At 34.7% G+C, this 19321-nt stretch overlaps 1 protein-coding gene across 7 annotated transcripts; it reads left to right on the top strand.

Moving 5' to 3' along the window:
- The first annotated feature begins 809 nt into the window (after positions 1-809).
- Positions 810-18613, top strand: LOC123217346 (uracil-DNA glycosylase, mitochondrial-like). Of its 7 annotated transcripts, none has more exons than XM_044638329.1 (8): positions 810-1209; positions 1296-1513; positions 3892-4050; positions 5607-5637; positions 6656-6791; positions 7277-7360; positions 8156-8275; positions 18271-18613. In XM_044638329.1, exons 1-7 carry the CDS (start codon positions 966-968, stop codon positions 8256-8258), a joined length of 975 nt encoding a protein of 324 aa, XP_044494264.1. In that variant the 5' UTR covers positions 810-965; the 3' UTR covers positions 8259-8275; positions 18271-18613. The 7 variants fall into 7 exon arrangements, 5 of the variants coding, with proteins under 5 accessions (XP_044494264.1, XP_044494263.1, XP_044494267.1 ...); XM_044638328.1 differs by having other exon boundaries at positions 815-1209; positions 1290-1513; XM_044638332.1 differs by lacking the exon at positions 8156-8275 and having other exon boundaries at positions 817-1209; positions 1290-1513; positions 18219-18613.
- Positions 18614-19321: the final 708 nt, after the last annotated feature.

Genomic DNA, 19321 nt, shown 5'->3' with positions numbered 1-19321 from the left:
CTCCCCAAGGAAACCTTAAATTATTCAAATAAAAAACCAACAACGATCTTCCTCTACAACATAACTTGATCTCTTTCTAGTCTCTGTCACACGACCTTCCTTTCTCGAAAGCCTTGGCATTGTGGCTTAATCATTGACAAAGGTGATGGAGAGATTTAATAGTGCTAGGGTTTTAAACGCATTAATGCATGTTTTTTAATATATTAAAGAGCTAAACATTATGTTTAAAACATATAAGTCTAGTATGCAAAAGAGTTTAAATTTTAATTTATTTAGATTTTATGAATTGTGAAATTACCTTTTCGTTCTATAAGACTTACACTATTAATTTTTTAAATAGAATTTGATTCTAGGTGTAAAAAAACTATTTATACCTTTTAAGAGTGGAAATTGTTTCTAGACCAAACCATGGGTGGTAACATGTAATTTACTCTAATTTTTTTTTGGTAAAAATCTTTTAATTTATTGTATCAGATCCATTTTAGAGAATGTTTAGTTTGAGTATTTTAAAGATTAACTTAAAAATGTATTACTTAAAAGGTTACTATATATAAATAATTATCATATTTAATAAAATTTGATAAATATAGATAATTATTATATTTAATCAAAAATAATAAAAATATTAATAAATTATTTTCTTTAAATATTCTTCAATATAATTTTTTAAAATATTTTTTATATTATTTATTAAATTAATTAAAAATATTATTATTTTTATCTAAAAATTAATAAATAAAAATATAATTATAATAAAATTAAAACCACTTTAACCAATTTTTACCACTTAAATTTTCTGGATGAAGACAGTCTCTAATGGACACCAAAGGGCCCTTAAAGTGAGATGACAAAATCCCATCCCGGCTTTAGAAAAAAGTCGCACAGTTCGTGAAGATCCTCAGTAACCCGATCTTCATCTCTCTTCGCATATTTTCTGGTTTTGTGAGGGCTAAGTGGAATACGAAATGGCATCTTCAAAACCCCTAGTGGAAATTTTGCAACCTACGAAGCGCCTCAAACTCTCCTCCACCCCATCGGATATTTCAAAACCTATTCAAAACGTTTCATTGCTCTCCAAATCACTCAGCACCTCCATTCCTGACTCCGAACTCACCTCCGACCAAAAACAGCGCATCGAGTTCAACAAATTACTTGCAAAATCCAAAAGAAATCTCAACGTTTGCTCCCAAAGAGTTTCCAAATCTAAGGGTCAGTTGATGCTTTGTCTTACTTTGAGTTTTATGTTTTATTTCTGTCGAAACTTGAAGGCTTATGCGAATCTTTTGTAGGAGAAGGCCTTAGTTATGTGAAATTGGAAGAGCTTTTGGTTGAGGAGACTTGGTTGGAGGCGCTTCCTGGAGAGTTACAGAAGCCTTATGCTAAAAGTTTATGTGAATTTGTTGGAAAGGAGATATGTAGTGGTTCTGTGCCGATATACCCCCCTCAGCACTTAATCTTTAATGCTCTTAACTCCACTCCTTTTGACAGAGTGAAAACTGTTATCATCGGACAGGTATTCGTCTTTTATTTCCATTCTATTTGCCCTGAACAAGTTTGCATTTTTCTTTTACTGTTTTTTGCTTCTATATGAAATGTTGATTTTTAGCTTCTCTTGAGTTCATCCTTAAGTTTTTTATTTGGGTTAATGGCATTGAACTTCCGACGGTTTGAAGGAATAAGAAATCCTTTGGTTTTTGAAGTAACAAAAAAGTCTTCATACGGTTTAAAATGGAAGGATGGGAATTTCTGATATTCGTTAACTCATAGTAGTATAAGTTTTAATGGCCTACTAATGGTAAGGGGATTTTTGTTATTAAATCAAAACCTCAGGATAAAATTTTTTTAACTCTTTCCTCTTTTTATCAAGCTAGGGGAGTGGGTTTTGTTTATGAAACAAGAATGAAGATTTGAAGAATTCTTGCTTGTTTTCATTCAATAATGAATAGGTGAATTTATACATATTTTACAACAATAAAAAAAATCAAATAATTTAAACTAGGGAAATGACATATTCAGTGACTTAATTGGAATTATATTCCCTAAAGTTTAGGGACTTATTATGGTTTCCTACACTTCCTTCAAGTTGGAGAATAGATGTCTATTATTCCCAGCTTGCTTACAAAGAATTCAAATCCAGGTTTAGACAAAACCTTGGTAAGTAGATCAGCTTCTTGAAACTTAATTGATATCTATGATATGTTGATAATCCCTTCTTTCACTTTCTCCTAAATAAAGTGCCTATCAATCTCTTTATGTTTGGTTTGATCATGGCATATTGGATTGTGTGCAATGTTGATTGTTGATTCACTTTCTTTATCTAGCTTCATAGACCTGTCCAGGAAATTCTTAAGTTTTCCATGAGTCATTGCAACAAAGTAGCTTGCGAACTGGTTGTACTTTGATAGTCCTATGACTAGCTACATGGAAAACAGTACCATCGGCCATTAAAACATTAAAATCAATAGTATAAAAATGCAACGGAAATGAACATAGAAATAAAAATAAGCATATGATCTGAGTGACCAATATTAATAATTTGTAAATCTTGTGCTAAGGTGAGACACCAAGGTTGAGTTACAAGTGCCTCTGTGAGCAATTGAGGTTGTAGCAGTAGGAGAATCAAAAAATGCTATAGAATGTGAAAGAGGAACAAAGAAACTAGTGGAGGCTGTTGAGCTTGAATTTCTGGCAAGAATTCTGACATTTCACGCTTCTGGCAAATTGGAAACTTAGGAGGGTGATGAAACTTCTGACAGATTGTAAATTGACAAATTCCAGTGACTCCTGACAGTAGTAGGTTGAGAACTTTCAGCGGTGTTTGACTGTAGATCAATAATTTCTTTGATTGTTTGACAAATTTTTCCGACAATAGATTTGAAGATTTTCCAGCAATATCTTAGGTTTTTGGCTGTGTCTGTACTTTTTTGGTGGCTGTTGTGGATGTCTGGCAACCTCTATGATGACTGATAGGAACTTTGGGGGTGTCTAAGGTTTGAAAAGTTTTCTAGCAATATTTCAGTAGAGTTCCAATATTATTCCGGTTGATTACATCCTTTTTTCTTCTAAGAGTGAGGATTAAAAAAGAGTTCTAAGAACTCTGACTTTGATGAATTTATACATATTTTAGAACAACAAACTAGGATAGCAGGCAGCCTAAACTAGAAAAAGAATGAAATCAATCAAAAATAAGAAAAAGAAATATTCAGGGACTAAATCAGGATTTTAATCCCTTTACAGATTAATTTTATAGTGAGAATAAGTTATAATTCAGGCACATTTCATCATAGACAATTGTTTCCCCACCTTGTTTTTAGTTTTGTTATTCCTTTGTTGGTATCCAATACAAAGCTGTGGCATCAAGTAGATTTCACTCACTAATATAATTTCCTGAGGTTTGATAAAAAAATAAGTGAAAACAAATTACTTGTATGATGAATTAATGTTCATAAAGAAATATAAGATCTACTCAAATAAACCTAAACCCAATCGATTTAGTGATATCTTGGGCTTCATGATAAAGAAAAGTCAATTCGTAGTTCCCTTAAGTGAATAATCTCTAAAATATCTACCAAGTATGATGTCTAGCAACCCTGTGTTAGAGTTGAAGTACGGCTTTCTAATCTATTGATTTAAGCTTTGAAGATTAATAGTAATTCAACCGATTAAATGAATCCAAATTCCGTAGTGAAGTCCATATAGATTTCATTATTTTTTGCTATTTGATACCAAATATACCTTAATATATTTGTCATCCGATTACTCCTTTCCTTGTTTTACACAATCACAACCTTAGTGATAAAAGAAAATCGAGTTGATATTGGATAAACTATTTTTTTCCTTATAATGATATAGTTGCCATTGATATTCATATGTGTTTTGTTCTTTTAACAGGACCCTTATCATGGACCTGGTCAAGCAATGGGTCTATCATTTTCTGTGCCAAAAGGAGTGAAAGTCCCTTCAAGTTTGGTAAATATATTCAAGGAACTTCATCAAGACCTTGGTTGTTCTATTCCATCTCATGGAAACCTAGAAAAATGGGCTGTACAGGTAAAATTTTATTCCAGTATATTTGAGGAGCTTAACTAGATATTGGACCATTACCTATCAATTTCAATTTTTCAGTTGAATGGTAACTCCACACGTTTTAAAAACTAGATTAACCTAGATAACTTTTGTTCTAATTCCCTAATTGTAATGAATAAACTATGATAATTTGTATTGTTATATGTGTGGCTATGATTGTGCTTGACCCATGTGAGATGGCACTTAAATAGTTTAAATTTTGAGTATAGTGGGGGAGAGAATTGAACTATAACAATTTAATAACATAAAATTCCTTTTCTAGCATCTCTTTGTATACAAATTAAATTACAAAGGATTTAAAAAATATTCCTTAATGTCCTTATTTTAATAATTGGGAGTAGTTTCTTGACCAAAATAGTTTTCGGTTTTGAGAAGTTTTCATTCTTAGTTTCTAAAGTGGATTATTTCTAAAGTGGATTACTTCACTTGAAATATTGTAACTCGGCTATATTTATTAGTATGTTCAATTTTTTTTTTTTGTTTTCTCTAAGTAAAAAGTGTCTACATGTTCTGTGCAAATTATATTATGTTTGTCTGATGAAATTAGCCTTGCACATTTAGCTGGGGAACCATTCCTTTAAATTTAGCTATTGGGATTGGTGAGCCCAAAGTTATATAAATCTTGGACTAGAAGTTCATACTTTTTGATGTGAGATTCAAGTTTTATGCCTTATACTTGAGATTCTAACATATTACTATGCTCTATAGCCCTGTTACTAGGGTGGATTCGAGCCGAGCTAGCTCGAGCTTGAGCTCGGCTCGGCTCGGCTCGGTTCGAGTCCGAAACGAGCCGGGCTCTACTCGGCTCGATCGAGCTAGAGTCGAGCTGGCTCGGGTTGGCTCGGTATATTTTTTTAAAATTTTTTATACAAAACGACGTCGTTTTGATCCATATATATATACAAAACGATGCCGTTTTGATATGAAAAACGAGTCGAGCCGAGCCGAGCCGTAAACGAGCCGAACTTGAGCCGGTCATTAAAAAACCGAGCCGAGCCCGAGCTGGCTGCGAGCCGAGCCCGAGCTGGCTGTGAGCCGAGCTCAGCTCGGCTCGAATCCAGCCTTACCTGTTACCTATATAAGTTGGCTATGCATTAGTTCCTTGCTAGCCTTGGGCGAATATTGCAATGCCGACGTTATCACCGCACTACCAAATAATACGAACCTTGGGGGAACCGTACCTTAAAAGTTAGTTGTTGACATTGGAGAGTCCAACCATATAAACCCTAAATTAGATGTTTATACTTTCCGATATGAGATCCAAATTTAATTGCTTGCTCTTGGGATCCTAATAAGCTGCCATTTGAAATTGTTTTTTAACACTTAGATTCTTAGCTAATTGAAGAATCAATGCAAAGTCTTTCTACTCCTTCACCTTCCTTTTGTTTACGCTTTGAATTATTGAAAGGACACTAGAAACGAGTGGAAACATTATTTTGTTGGTATTTGTTTCAAATCATTTTGTGCTGTGTTTTTACCTGGACTGATATATCTTGGCATTTGATTTAACCATCCTGTAGGGTGTTCTGCTGCTCAACACTGTTCTTACGGGTAACATCCTCATCATACTTGGACTTCCAATGAATTTGTTGTCATCTAAAATTTGGATTTGACTGTTTCTTACTTATGAATTATTATTTTGTCATGGAAGCATTAATTCTAGATTGATCTCCATTCCAATGTGATGATTACACCATTTTTCAAACAATATCTCCCTTTGCAAGGCAAATGACTCCCACCAGTATTAGTGAAAAAAATCAAATAAGGGCATTTTGATACTCTATTCATTCATGTAACTCTCAAAAATTGGGCTGATTTCATTTGCATGGCCTTGCAGTTTAAAAATTGTCAAGTGTATTCTAAAGTTTGGACATTTTAATTAGACATCCCAAGACTGTTTATTGAAATTAATGCCTTCCATTTTTGTACATAAATTCTAATCCTCGTAACTTGTGCAATTCTTCTCATTCCATGATTTATGAATTCTCTCTTTATTCTGATGAGGATTTAACTACATATTCTCAAATTTGAAAGGCACTGGTCCCCACTTGCCACTTCAAAATCTAGTACAGGGAGCAGTGGTCCGCTTTAATTTGTTGCGAGCTTTGGGGAGATTTCTGTTTCCATGTTTCAGTTGTGTAGTTTCTCTTTTATTCTTTTTGAGTATGGATTGCACCATTCCTTTTTGGGTTTCAGTTCTTCAAAAAAAAAAAAAAAATTAAAGGACATTTATTTCTTCTTTATTCTGTAAAATTGAGAATTTTTTTTTTTTTTTGTAATTTTATACTTCTTGTTTTGTCTTGTTTAATACATAAGGTCTTACCTTTTATGTTAGACTGCTAGTTTACTTATACCTTTATTTTAATTTTATTAATAAGTTATTTCTGCTTTTAAATTCTGGGCTCTTTCTTTTTGTTTGTGTATAAATTTCCCTGTGTTACTGTAGAAAAAAATGTTCTAGTTCGTTTTCTCAAAGTTGTTTTGGTTAATCTTAAAATTTGATAAAATACAAATATAACTTCTGAGTTTTACTATTTTTCTGTTTAACTTTCTATGTTTGGCTGTTTAGTTAGGAATCATCAAGCTAATTCTCATGCCAATAAAGGATGGGAGCAATTCACCGATGCTGTTATTAAAACAATTTCAGAAAAGAAGAAAGGAGTTGTTTTTCTCCTCTGGGGAAACTCAGCTCAAGCAAAATCCAGGTATTTCCATTCTTCAAGCTTTATTTTGTCGAGATGAGCCTTTTTAATTGTTGTAAAGTATGCTGCATGTACCATTCTTTCCAAAAAAATGAAATGGCCTAATAAAAAAGGCAGCAGCTTGCTCCCTCCTTTTCTCTGTTTGTGTTTTTGCCCCAGTCCCTGAGATTCTAGTCTCATTTTTGTATCCAATGCTTTCTATTTTTGCTTGCATATTTTGGGACAAGAAATACTTAAAAGAAACCTGTGCAGCTATAGAGTACAAATTTTTGATCTTCCATCTCTTGTTCTGAAGACAAATTCAGGAATTAGTGTAAGAGTAATCTTAAATTTGGTTCTTAAATCTGGAATAATATTATGAATTTAAAGAGCTAAATTGTAAATTATTGGTTTAATTATTCAATTACCTTGGATGAAAAAGTTGAGGGGAATTTAATGTTTTTAAAAAAAAGATTTTGTATTTAACTTATAGGGATAATGTTAAACAGGATGATTAATGAGACAAAACATCACATTCTCAAAGCGGCACATCCCTCTGGTTTGTCTGCAAATAGAGGCTTCTTTGGCTGCAGGTTAGTTTTATTACATGAAATAGTAGCTGTTCTGCAATTTTTATGCATATCAAATTTAAGTTCACTCTTTACATGCTTGTTTTCTTTGATTATAGGATAATAGTGTTATATTTTTTTGGTTTCTTGAATTATTTCATGTCATCAAAGAGACTTATATTTCATGTCATCAAAGAGACTTATGTAATTCTAGTTTCCTTTTAGGGCCTTTCCCATATAAAAAACTTGTTTATCATTATTTCTTGTTATGGGAAAGATAAAGGTATGTAAGTTTTTTTTTTTTTTTTAAATTATTGAAAACACTAGTTATAGAAAAAAGATACCAGGGTAGACTAGGTGTCTTAACACATCAACTTAAAGTTATGTATTGCAATGGAAGAAAACACAAAAGTGGATCAATTTTCAAGTACAATGGAAAGAACCCATCGATCTAGGGTCTAAGTGATGAAGATTCCCCTCTTGAAGACATTAGGAAAGGTTATAGGAGAAAATATGTTCTGTAATTTGAGAGAAGAATTCGTACCTTTGAGAAGAAATATTTCTCAATGTATATTATTTATGGTGAATTAGGGCATATATTATTGGTGTAAATTTACAATTATTTGCACCAGGGTTGCTCATAGTGCTTGTTTGACTTTGACTCCCTACCAAACCGATTTGCGGGTAAAGTTGTATTCTCCGTCACTTCTCCTAATCGACTTTTTGATAATGCATTCGTCTCTATTAGGTGATCTCTTGACAGAGTAATTGGTTTAAGTGATTGTTCTCCTTTAACATGTTTCCTTTCTCTTCATGGAGTACTTTGACGAAGGCTTCTCTAAATGACGACGATGGTTTCTTGGCTAGAATTCTATCGTGGACTTCATCCAACTTGTCATTTGGTCCAACAAGATATTCATAAAGTCATTCCTTATCAAGGTGTGTTTTGAACTTCACATGTTCGTCGACCTCTCTCGACTCTGATTCATAAAACATATCGAGTTCTTGCCAAAGTGCTTTAAGACAGTTGTAGTATTGGTTTACATTTGTTTTTCCTTGCTGAACAACTTTGAGCTTCAATTTGATTTGAAATACTTGAGAAGCATTCTCAAAATCAGAATTAGTTTCTATAATGACATTTCAAATTTCTTTCGTTGTTTTGAAGAGAAGTTGCTAATACTCATTTTCATCGAGTTAATTAGCCAAGCCGTTATGATTGAATGGTTGAGTTGCCATGTGTCATAATCAACATCTTTGACAATGGGTCTTTGGATTTGACCATTGATGTGTCCTATCTTTCCTTGCTTTGAATAATAGAAGAATAGATTATGCCCATTGAAGCAAATTCCTCCCGTTCAGTTTGTGATAGGGTTGAATTTGAGCTGAGCTAGTTCGAGTTCGATTGCTAGCTTGACTTGATTAAGTCCAAAATAAGCGGCCATGGTTTGAGTTTGATCTTAAGCCATGGTTTAAGATTTTATTAAGCTCAAGCCATGGGAGCTGAGCTCGACAAAAAGGATTTTTTAAAATTTATGTTTTCAAATAAAATAAAATATAGAAAGAAGTTGAATAACAATGAGAAAGGAAAGAAGAAGTTTATTTATAATGGGTGAGAGGAGTTATTAGAATTTCTTTGGTCTATATGGGAGAATTGAAATTGAGTTGAGAGCTTATTTATGGTGGCTAAAGTGAGCAGTTGAAGGGTATTATTTCAATGTGGGATTCAACAACTCACTTCACCTATTATAAATAAGCTCCCAAGCCAATTTTAAAACCTCTACATAAGTAAGAAGAATTCTAACAACTTATCTCACCCATTATAAATAATTTTTTTCCTTAACCATAAAATTCAACTTCCTTTCATGTTATTTTTTATTAGAAAACATAAACCTTTTTGTAAAAATCCTACACTAGAAAGACATTGTTATGAATCTCTTAACAAACAACTCTTCCAGTGCAAATAATGGTAATGATAGCAACAAGTGTCAGCTTCTCACAAAGTTCGTAATCTTCCAATTAGCCAAAGATTGTCCTAAACTCAAAGTCAATATTTTACTTTTTCCCCTCTATATAATCATCTCTATTTATTCTACCACTATCCTAACTTTCAAATTCAAATATACTATCCTAATCAAATATATTATACACATTTTGATGACTTTTGTTTTTCATCTTTACATTTCTTCTTACCTAATTTGAAAAAACTTGTATCATTTGCTATTATTCTAGTTGCCACAAGTTAACCCTTGATGTGTCTCCATTAACGTCTCATTTTCTTTTTTGTTTTTTTGTTTTACGTTTTCTTCTTGTTTCATTGCCCGTTGTCTTCTTCTCAAATTGAATCAAATCACCAAAAGAGCAAATGGATTTTGACAGTTGTAACTCGCGAGAATCTCGTAATTGAACCCTCAAATTTGTTGATTCCCCTCTAGATCGCCATATCTAACCAATTGAACCCCATATTCTGTTGATTCCTTTTCCTGGTCCATCGTTAGCTTAAAAACTTTGTTGAAACTGGCTGATTTTTCATTGGAATCTATTATCTTGACCAAAATAGTTTCTTTCTTTTCTCATCACTCGTCTCAAAATGACATTGTCATATGATTTGTCTTTATCCACTAGTAGAATATCTCATAAATTACGTTTACAGTCATGATTCAGTTCTTTGCTTTCACAGTAGTGACATTCTAGTTTAGTTAGTTGTCGAACTTTTCTCCATCTTTCATTCTTATCTTTTATGATATCAAACCACCATATCCTTAGAATCACCATACTTTGATACCAATTTGTTAGGAACCTCTTAACAAAAGAACAATTATTCTAATTCAAACAATGACAAGAAGTTATGGCAACTTCTCCTAAAAATTGTAGTCTCTTAACTGCCAAAGGTTGTCCTAAAGGGATGAGTATTGTGAGGATTCAGTAAAATATTTAAGATTTGGATAAAATGTTTGATTAAAATATTATTTGAATTTTAAAAAAATTAGGATATTGGTAGAATGATAGGTACCTGTGTCAATATTTCTCCAGTGGCTGCTCCTCCTTTCTACGCAGATCACCCAGCAACCAATATCAAGTTCCCTAACTCCACAAACACAACCCAAAATGAAAATGCACTAAATATGAATGTGAATGGAACAGAGCAAGTCGCTGGTAATATTCATTCAAATTCAGGAAGATTACAAAAGTTAACATATTACATGTGATTCCCACACTTCAACCAAGAGATTGCAACCCAAAAGCAAAACTAAGAACAAACAGTAATTACACAGCAAAGTATTTAAGTGCACTGTTCACTTCAGGCTTTCGAGAGGCCTGCACTCTCCCTACATTCCTGCTGTCTTGTAATCTTACTTTTTTCTGGTCCTGCAGTTGCCTTTTCTCCTTTTTCCTCTGTTGCCAACTGCTTTGCCGCCAAGGCTTTGCCAAGTTTCCTTTTTTCTCCAAATTGACCTTGCAATAAAATAATTGCTAACTGTTCTACTTGCTCCAATCTCTTGTTGCCACTTGCTCTGTTTCTTTTCTTTTCTTCTTTCCTACGAGAAAAATATACATGAGTCCTAACATTTCCCCTCCCATTGAGAGGCACCTTGCCCTCAAGGTGAAATTGGGGAAAGAGACGATGGAAAGAGACAAACAACTCGCATGAATTTTCGTAGTCCGGAAGATCTTGCCATTTAACTAAAATCTCCAATTCACTATGATGGGAATATTGATGCTGCAGAATTTCCTGTGGCTGGGTCTGTAATTCGCCATCATCTGCCATACAATCCGATGGTTGTTGAATGGTTACTGCTGGTCCCACATGTTTCTTAAGTTGGGACACATGAAAAACAGGGTGTATCTTCACTGTTGGGGGCAACGATAAACGGTATGCTACTGCCCCAATTTTTTATAATATCTCATAAGGACCATAGTAACGCGGGCTCAATTTTTCATTCGGTCTCAAAGCTAGAGATCGAAATCTATAAGGCTGCATCTTTAAAAACACCTGATCTCCCACTTCAAAACACAATTCTCTTCTTTTTTGGTTGGCATACTTTCGCATCCTCTCTTGTGCCTTGGTAAGATTCTCCTTTAACTCATCTAAAATAAAATTCCTTTCCCTTATCATTCTGTCAACCTCTTCAATTTTGAGTGATTCTTTTGTCCATCTTAACAAGGTAGGTGGGTCACGTCCATATAGCGCCTTAAAGGGAGTCATGCCCATGGAGCTATTATAGGTGGTATTAAACCAGTATTCAGCCCATGGGATCCATTTCGGCCATTGTCGGGGCTGCTGAAAACAGAAGCTACGCAAGTAATTCTCCAAACTCCGGTTAACGACTTCCATTTGACCATCTGTTTGGGGGTGATACGAAGAACTGAATTTAAGCTGAGTGCCGGCTGCCTTAAAAATCTCCCCCCAAAATTTGCTCAAGAACACCCGATCTCTATTAGAAACTATGGAGCGGGGAAACCCATGTAATTTAACTACCTCCTGGATGAATTTTCGAGCCACCTCGACAGCTGAAAACGGGTGCCTTAGTGTTAAGAAGTGTGCGTATTTAGTTAATTGATCCACAACGACCAAGATGGTGTCTACATAAGCTGCTTTCGGAAGTCCATCAATAAAGTCCACTGAGATATCTTCCCACACTCGGGTGGGTATCTGTAGGGGCTGCAGAAGCCCAGCTGGGGAAAGAGACTGGTTTTTTATTCTACACGTGTCACATTCAGACACAAATTTTTTTATGTTAGCTTTCATACCCTCTCAGAACAAGACTGCAGATGCCCTCTTGTAGGTTCTGAAGAATCCAGAATGACCTCCATAGGGAGAAGAATGAAATTCCCTTAGGAATTTGGGGATGAAAGATGAGTTTTTGGATAATACTAACCTGCCATGATACAACAGTCTGCTGTTCTTCAATTGATACCCTTCATGTGCTTTCGGATCAATTAACAGGTCATTCACTACCTCTTGGAGTTTGGCATCCCCAGTTACTTCATTCTTAATTTCTTCCAGCCCCACTACTTGTGCCACAGTTACCGCTCTAAATTCTTCTTCGAAAGCAGGGTTACGGGATAATGCGTCCGCTGCTTTGTTCTCTCACCCCGGCTTGTATTGGATTTCGAAATCAAATTCCAACATTTTCATGACCCATTTCTGTTGGTCGCTACCTAGTACGCGCTGATCCGTTAAGAACCGTAGGCTCCGCTGATCCGTTCGGACTTTAAAATGGCGCCCTAATAAGTAATGCCGCCATTTTTGGAATGCCAACACAATCGCCATCAATTCTCGTTCGTAGACTGATTTGCTTCGATTCTGAAGTGAAAGTGCTTTGCTAATGAATGTTATGGGTCTCCCTTCTTGCATCAGAATAGCCCCAAGTCCTATTCCGGAAGCATCAGTCTCAATAATAAACTCCTTCGAAAAATTTGGAAGGGCTAACACAGGGACAGTGGCCATAGCATTTTTCAATTTTTCAAAAGCGGTTACTGCTTCAACGTTTCAAGAGAAGGCATCTTTTTTGAGAAGTCGGGTGAGAGGCTCAGCTATTTTTCCGTATCCACATACGAATCTCCGATAATATCCAGTCAACCCAAAAACCCTCGAAGCTCTCGTATGTCCTTGGGTGTCTGCCATTCTTTCATTGCTTGCACTTTCCTGGGATCTGCTTCCACACCTGCTGCTGAAACAAAATGCCCCAAGTAATCAATCTTTGGTTGCCCAAAAGCACATTTCTTTAGATTAACTACCAACTGGTGATTCCCCAACAACTCCAAGACCAATTGTAAATGCCGTTGGTGATCTTCAAAGTGTTTGCTGTATATTAATATGTCATTGAAAAACACTAACACGAATCTTCGGAGATAAGGACGAAATATCTCATTCATGACTCCTTGAAAAGTCGCCGGCGCATTGGTGAGGCCAAAAGGTATCACTAAACTCGTAGTGCCCTTCATGGGTTTGAAACGCCGTCTTCTCCACGTCTTCCTCCCTAACACGGATCTGATGATACCCTGACTTCAAGTCCAATTTGCTGAATATACTGGCCCTTGCTAGCTTGTCCAATAATTCTTCGATGGCCAGTATAGGAAACTTGTCCGGAATTGTCACCTTAGTAAGAGTACGATAATCTACACAAAAGCGTCATCCTTTATCCTTTTTTCTTACAAGTAGAACTGGGCTCGAAAAAGGGCTGACACTTGGCCTTATAATGATACGAACCTTAAGAGAACCACATCGAAAAAGGGCTCTGATACCAAATGATACGAACCTTAGGAGAACCACACCTCAAAAGCTAGCTATTGAAATGGGAGAGTCCAAGGCCATATAAACCCCACACTAGTTGTCCATACATTCCAATGTGGGATCCAAGTCTCATACCTTGCACTTGGGATCCTAACATATCACCACGATTCGCAGTCCCGACGTCCACTCAGGTTGGCTGTGCGCTAGCTCCCTGCTAGCCCCGGGCGAACACTGCAATGTCAGCGTCACCACCGGCGTCGCACGATTACAACTGGGAGACGTGGTGATAGCTCTGATGCCAAGTGATAGGTACCTGTGTCAATATCTCTCTAGTGGCTGCTCCTCCCTTCTACACAGATCACCTAGCAACCAATATCAAGTTCCCTAACTCCACAAACACAACCCAAAATGAAAATGCACTAAATATGAATGTGAATGGAACAGAGCAAGTCACTGGTAATATTCATTCAAATTCAGGAAGATTACAAAAGTTAACATATTACATGTGATTCCCACACTTCAACCAAGAGATTACAACCCAAAAGCAAAACTAAGAACAAACAACAATTACACAGCAAAGTCCTTAAGTGCACTGTTCACTTCAGGCTTTCGAGAGGCCTGCACTCTCCCTACATTCCTACTGTCTTGTAATCCTACTTTTTTCTGGTCCTGCAGTTGCTTTTTTCTCTTTTTTCTTTTGTTGCCAACTGCTTTGCCGCTAAGCCTTTGCCAAGTTTCCTTTCTTCTCCAAATTGACCTTGCAATAAAATAATTGCTGACTATTCTACTTGCTTCAATCTTTTGCTGCCGCTTGCTCTGTTTCTCTTCTTTTCTTCTTTCCTACGAGAAAAATATACATGAGTCCTAACATAGAATAAATAAGTGTAATTGGATTGAGGAGAAAAAGAAAAATATTATTATTTGGAGGCAGTCTTTGGTTGACAGAGAGGTTACCACCTTTGGGAAGAGTTTGACACCTCTTATTGTTAGTATTGTTTACTTTTACTATTAATAAAATTTGTGCTATGCTCCTTACAAATTAGTATCAAGGTATGTGAGAGCTTGGTATGTAGAATAAAAAGTATTGATCTGGAGAAAATTATAGGAATGCTTGATGGATAAGTTGGACAATATAGATTTTAGTTTGGATAGTTTGGCTAGAGACTTTGGAACTTTGGAAGAGTACATGAAGGATTTAAAGGTGTTGCATTTTAACAATGATGACAAAGAAGAAACTTCGGTGGAGCACACAAACTTGTTTTAGGTCCAAAACATAAGATTAACAATTTTTGAAGATGAGATGACAGACTCCGATGAAACTTCGTCATTGAAACTCGATCATGCACATCTTTGCCTTATGCCTTTCTTGAGGGAGGCGAAATTAGAAAAGAATGAAACAAACAATTTGAAAAGGGCAAAACAAAATGCACAAGACAAGAATTGGGTCATAGAAAATTGATTTTGCCTAGAAACCCATTTAATCATTGTGAAATTCAACCCATTTCACAATAACAACCCAATCCGATTTGCGTTGTGTGCTAATCACCACTCAAGCCCACACACTAATAACCACCACTACAACCTACTTAGACCACTCACACTCAAACCCAAATGCAACTTATTTCCCAGGCCTTACCACTTGAGTTGACCTAAACCCAATTTGGGCACTTGAGTTGACCTAAACCCAATTAGATTAACCCAAAGTCAACTTACCCATCAGACTCAACCATTCAGCCATCAAGCTCAAACAAAATCCATTTAATCAAATTAAATCCCTTTCAATTAAAATCAAAACATTTTTTAATCCAATCCATTTTACACAAAGCCTACTTTGAGGATTAGGTGGTTTTCAAGTGGACGAGTAAATTATTAAGAAATATTTAATAATAATAATAATTATATTTGATTTGGATAATATTTAAATTTTAAAGTTAGGATATTGGTTGAATAAATTGAGCTAATTGGATTGAGGAGCAAAAGGAAAATATTATTATTTGGGTATTTTGAACAATCTTTTGCTTATAAGGGAGGCCATGACTTTTGGAAGGAGTTGACATTCCTTGTTATTAGTATTTCTTTTTTTGACCATGAATAAAATTTGTGCAAGGTCCCTAAATATTATATTATAATCAAATATTTTCTTTATTGTTATTATTATTATTGTTTGTAATCCTAACAGATATATTTTAACAACTCACTTCACCAAGTATGAATAATATCACAACGCAATTCCAAAACTCCGACACAATTATGAATAACTTACCTCAGTCATTATAAATAAGTTTACTCTTTTCATTTCTCATCATAATTCAATTTGTTTTTATGCTTTTCTTTTATTAGAAAATATAAATTTCAAAATATAACAATCAATAAGTATAAAATTTAAATTAAATTGAACAAATGCTACAATTTTGAGTCGAACTTATCATATCAAGATCAAACTTGAGTTCTAGTTCAACTCTGTCAAAATTTGTCTACGTCAAGCTAGGTTCGAGCTCAACTCTCTTAAGTTGAGCTGATCTTGAGCAAACTCATGTTTGATTTTAGCTCGATTCGGCATGAATCCACTTTAGTTTGTTATTTGTTATATGTAGAGATGAATTTTCATCATATTGCTGAGCAATTAGTGAGGATGCTTGAACAGAAGGAATGGGATGGGGTGGCTTATGATGTTTACCTTTTCGTGGCCTTCATGGTTGAAGTTCAGAGTCACAATAAGTGTTCTGATACCATGTAATTTGAGAGATGAATTTGTATTTGTTAGAAGAAACATTTCTCAGTGTATATTATATTTGGTGTAAAATTTACATTGATTTGGTATACAATACTAAGAAGGAAACTTAATTACTAAATTCCTAAATTAAATGATTTGCAAATTCTTATTTATTGTAACTACAAATCTGATTTTAATTCATTTTCCTAAAGTAACTCAATCTTTCCATGTTGGAACTAGTTGCATTTGAGGGGATGTGTTGGAATACATGGGTCCCACATTGGAAGGAAAATAAAAATGATTGGGTGTAGAATATGATAGATATCCATATTAGATTGGATTTAGTTTTTTAACAATTCGAACCCAAAACTTGTTAAAGTCCTTAATAAGGATGTTGATCCACACTCCAAGTTTAAAATGTTCCAAAATTTCTGACATGTTACATGGTCCGGATTCTTTTTCTATGTAAGTATTTAATTTATGTTATTTCCTTTTTATGTTGGATTTCAAGCCTATAAATAGGCCTTAGATTTATTTTGATAATTGAAGTTCTGTCCTAAATTCTCAAATTTCTCATAAATTTTCACCTCTTTTTATCTTTTCTTCTCTCTTACATTGCTAAGACTTAAGAAAGCCTATCAGGAAGCTATGAAAGAACAAATAACTTGATCAACTATTTGTGTAATGAGGGAACAAATAGTTGAAGTCATTACACAAATAGCTGGAAGGATTTCACATTATTTTTGCACATAGCATAGTGGTGAGGCTAGAGAGTTACCTTTGATGGTACTTAATTGGATAGTTTCTCTTGTTAGTCATATGTTTGGTGATATGACAAAAATCACTTATTGGTATGAGAGACTAGACCTTTACCTCATTTTTGTTAGTTTTTTCTAAAAGAATCTATTGACTTTGGAAATGACCTTTTGACCCATAGACAGGCATTTTAAAAACTTTCCCAAAACCTATCAAACTCATCATTACAAATGAAAAAGCAAACAAAATATTTTTGTTTCATAAACAAACTTTAAAAACTAATAAATAAAACCCAGAATGGTTAACTTAGAATTGTTAACTTCAAGCCTCGGGAACAGCCTTGAGGCAGTTGTGAAAGGCCATTTCTAGCCTCATGAGACTCTGTCTATCCTAGAAGCCATAGTTGGAAGGTGGAGGCAACCTTGTGGTGGCTGTCTGGGCCATTTTCAGCCTTGTACCGTTTTGCGAAGGCTCCTTTTGGCCTCATGTGGCTGTGGGAGGCCTGTTCCACCTTTTGTATCCTGCAGGGAAAAATTTGGCCTCTTCGCATCCATGTCAGGCCAAAAACAGCCTTGTCTATAGAGTACTGGATTTGGAACAAAAATGATGGGGGAGAAGAGAAAAGGAAATATAAGGCTAGGATCAGCCATGTAGCAGCTGTAGGAGGTTGAAGCTAAGAATGCTATTGGTCGGGGAAAAGAAAAAGGGAGGAAGAAAAGAAATGAGAAGAGAATGAAGAAAAGAAGTGGTGCTAGTAAGAAAAGAAAAGAAAGAAATTAGTATTAAAAGTCAAAATGTATATATATTTTCTATATTTACCTCAACCCCATATTGTTTTTGTGTCCTTAAGAATTGTCATGTTATCCATATTATTTAACCGTTAAAACTTGATCTCTGGTCCATAAGTTTATCGATGACAAGTGGCAAAAGTAGTTGTGAATTGTTAAGAGTTAAGGTAATTCATGGTAAAATCGTAGGGATTGGGACATTCCATATCTATTTCAAAAGTAATTTCAATATTTTCCATGTCGATTTCCTGTGACAGTTCCTTTCATTGGCAATATGAATTTTGTTATTCAAATCTCTTGCATAGTTGTACTTGTTAGAATTTCAAATTTCTTTGTTGTATGAAGTTCTACATACGAAATAGAAAGAATAATTTGTTAGCACTTTACCAGGGCAGAACAGAATGACAGTTGATAACCATTTACTTGCTTATGATGTGAACAGACATTTTTCTCGCACAAACCAGCTTTTAGAGAAAATGGGAATCCCCCCCATTGATTGGCAACTTTGATTGAAAGGAACAACGGCTTATAATATTGACTCTTGTGAAGGAGCGAATCGTTATCCCACTTGATTTTGCTCTCGTAATTTTCTGATGGGCACTCTGTGCATGGCTTAATTTTAGAGGTAGAATAGTAAAATGTTTGTATCGTATCCTGGTTTCTATCTTCCATTTTAAGCCGGTTCATGTAGGTTTGGAATTGCTTTGGGCTTCTTTGTAATACCATCTGAAGAGAACAAAACCTTAGAAGAATTATTGAATGGGAATGATTTTGTCTTTTATAAATCTATGTTAATATTGGCATCTTCTTTTTTTCCTTTTGTTTTTGTCATGCTTCAAAATGAATTGGAAAACTAGAACACTAATATTTGTTCATTCAAAATTCCGGAAAAATTGAAAATGGGTTGTGGCGGCCAATTGTCAATCGGCTAAAGGTTGTACACCCCCGCACTATTGAGATTGCTCCTTTTTTGTTTACGCAGCGATGTGGGTGTTTTGTTAAAATTGGGTGACGAGCCCTAACAACCATTTTAGAAGGGAAATTGGAAAAATTATTTTTAGACGCCTATGTAAATATGCTTACATTTTTTTTTCCCATTATACATCTATATCACAAAGTCTATCGTAATATTAAAATTATCCTTGTCTTCAACCTTAAAAATACAAGCTTCAGTCAGCTTTTAACTATAAAATAATAGTTGTTTTGCAAAATATCTTGTATAAAACTCTAATTCAAGTTAGTATCCAGCCAAACCTTAATCCAATAATGTTTTACAATTGAAAAGTAAAAATGTAAAGTAGACAAAGTGTATGATTTTGACTTGGGAATGAGATTTTATTAATAAAAGTTGTTTTTTATCAATAAAAATAGTTAGGGTACTGATAGTTCTACCAGAAAATTTGATTAGCTTAAGTGGAATGCTTGTTTATGATGTGTTTGAGATGAAAATCATGTGGAAAAAGTATCTGATAAAGAACGAAGAGTAGGCGCAA

Source organism: Mangifera indica, chromosome 5 (assembly GCF_011075055.1).
Source record: "Mangifera indica cultivar Alphonso chromosome 5, CATAS_Mindica_2.1, whole genome shotgun sequence".
NCBI lineage: Eukaryota > Viridiplantae > Streptophyta > Magnoliopsida > Sapindales > Anacardiaceae > Mangifera > Mangifera indica.
This window is presented reverse-complemented; position numbering and strand designations above follow the sequence as displayed.

Bases quoted from the DNA above. Each gene is read 5' to 3' on its own strand.
- LOC123217346 (XM_044638328.1), top strand. From the start codon at position 966: ATGGCATCTTCAAAACCCCTAGTGGAAATTTTGCAACCTACGAAGCGC. The intron at 1,210-1,289 runs GTCAGTTGATGC...AATCTTTTGTAG, and splicing joins AAGAGTTTCCAAATCTAAGG to GAGAAGGCCTTAGTTATGTG. The intron at 4,051-5,606 runs GTAAAATTTTAT...ACCATCCTGTAG, and splicing joins TAGAAAAATGGGCTGTACAG to GGTGTTCTGCTGCTCAACAC.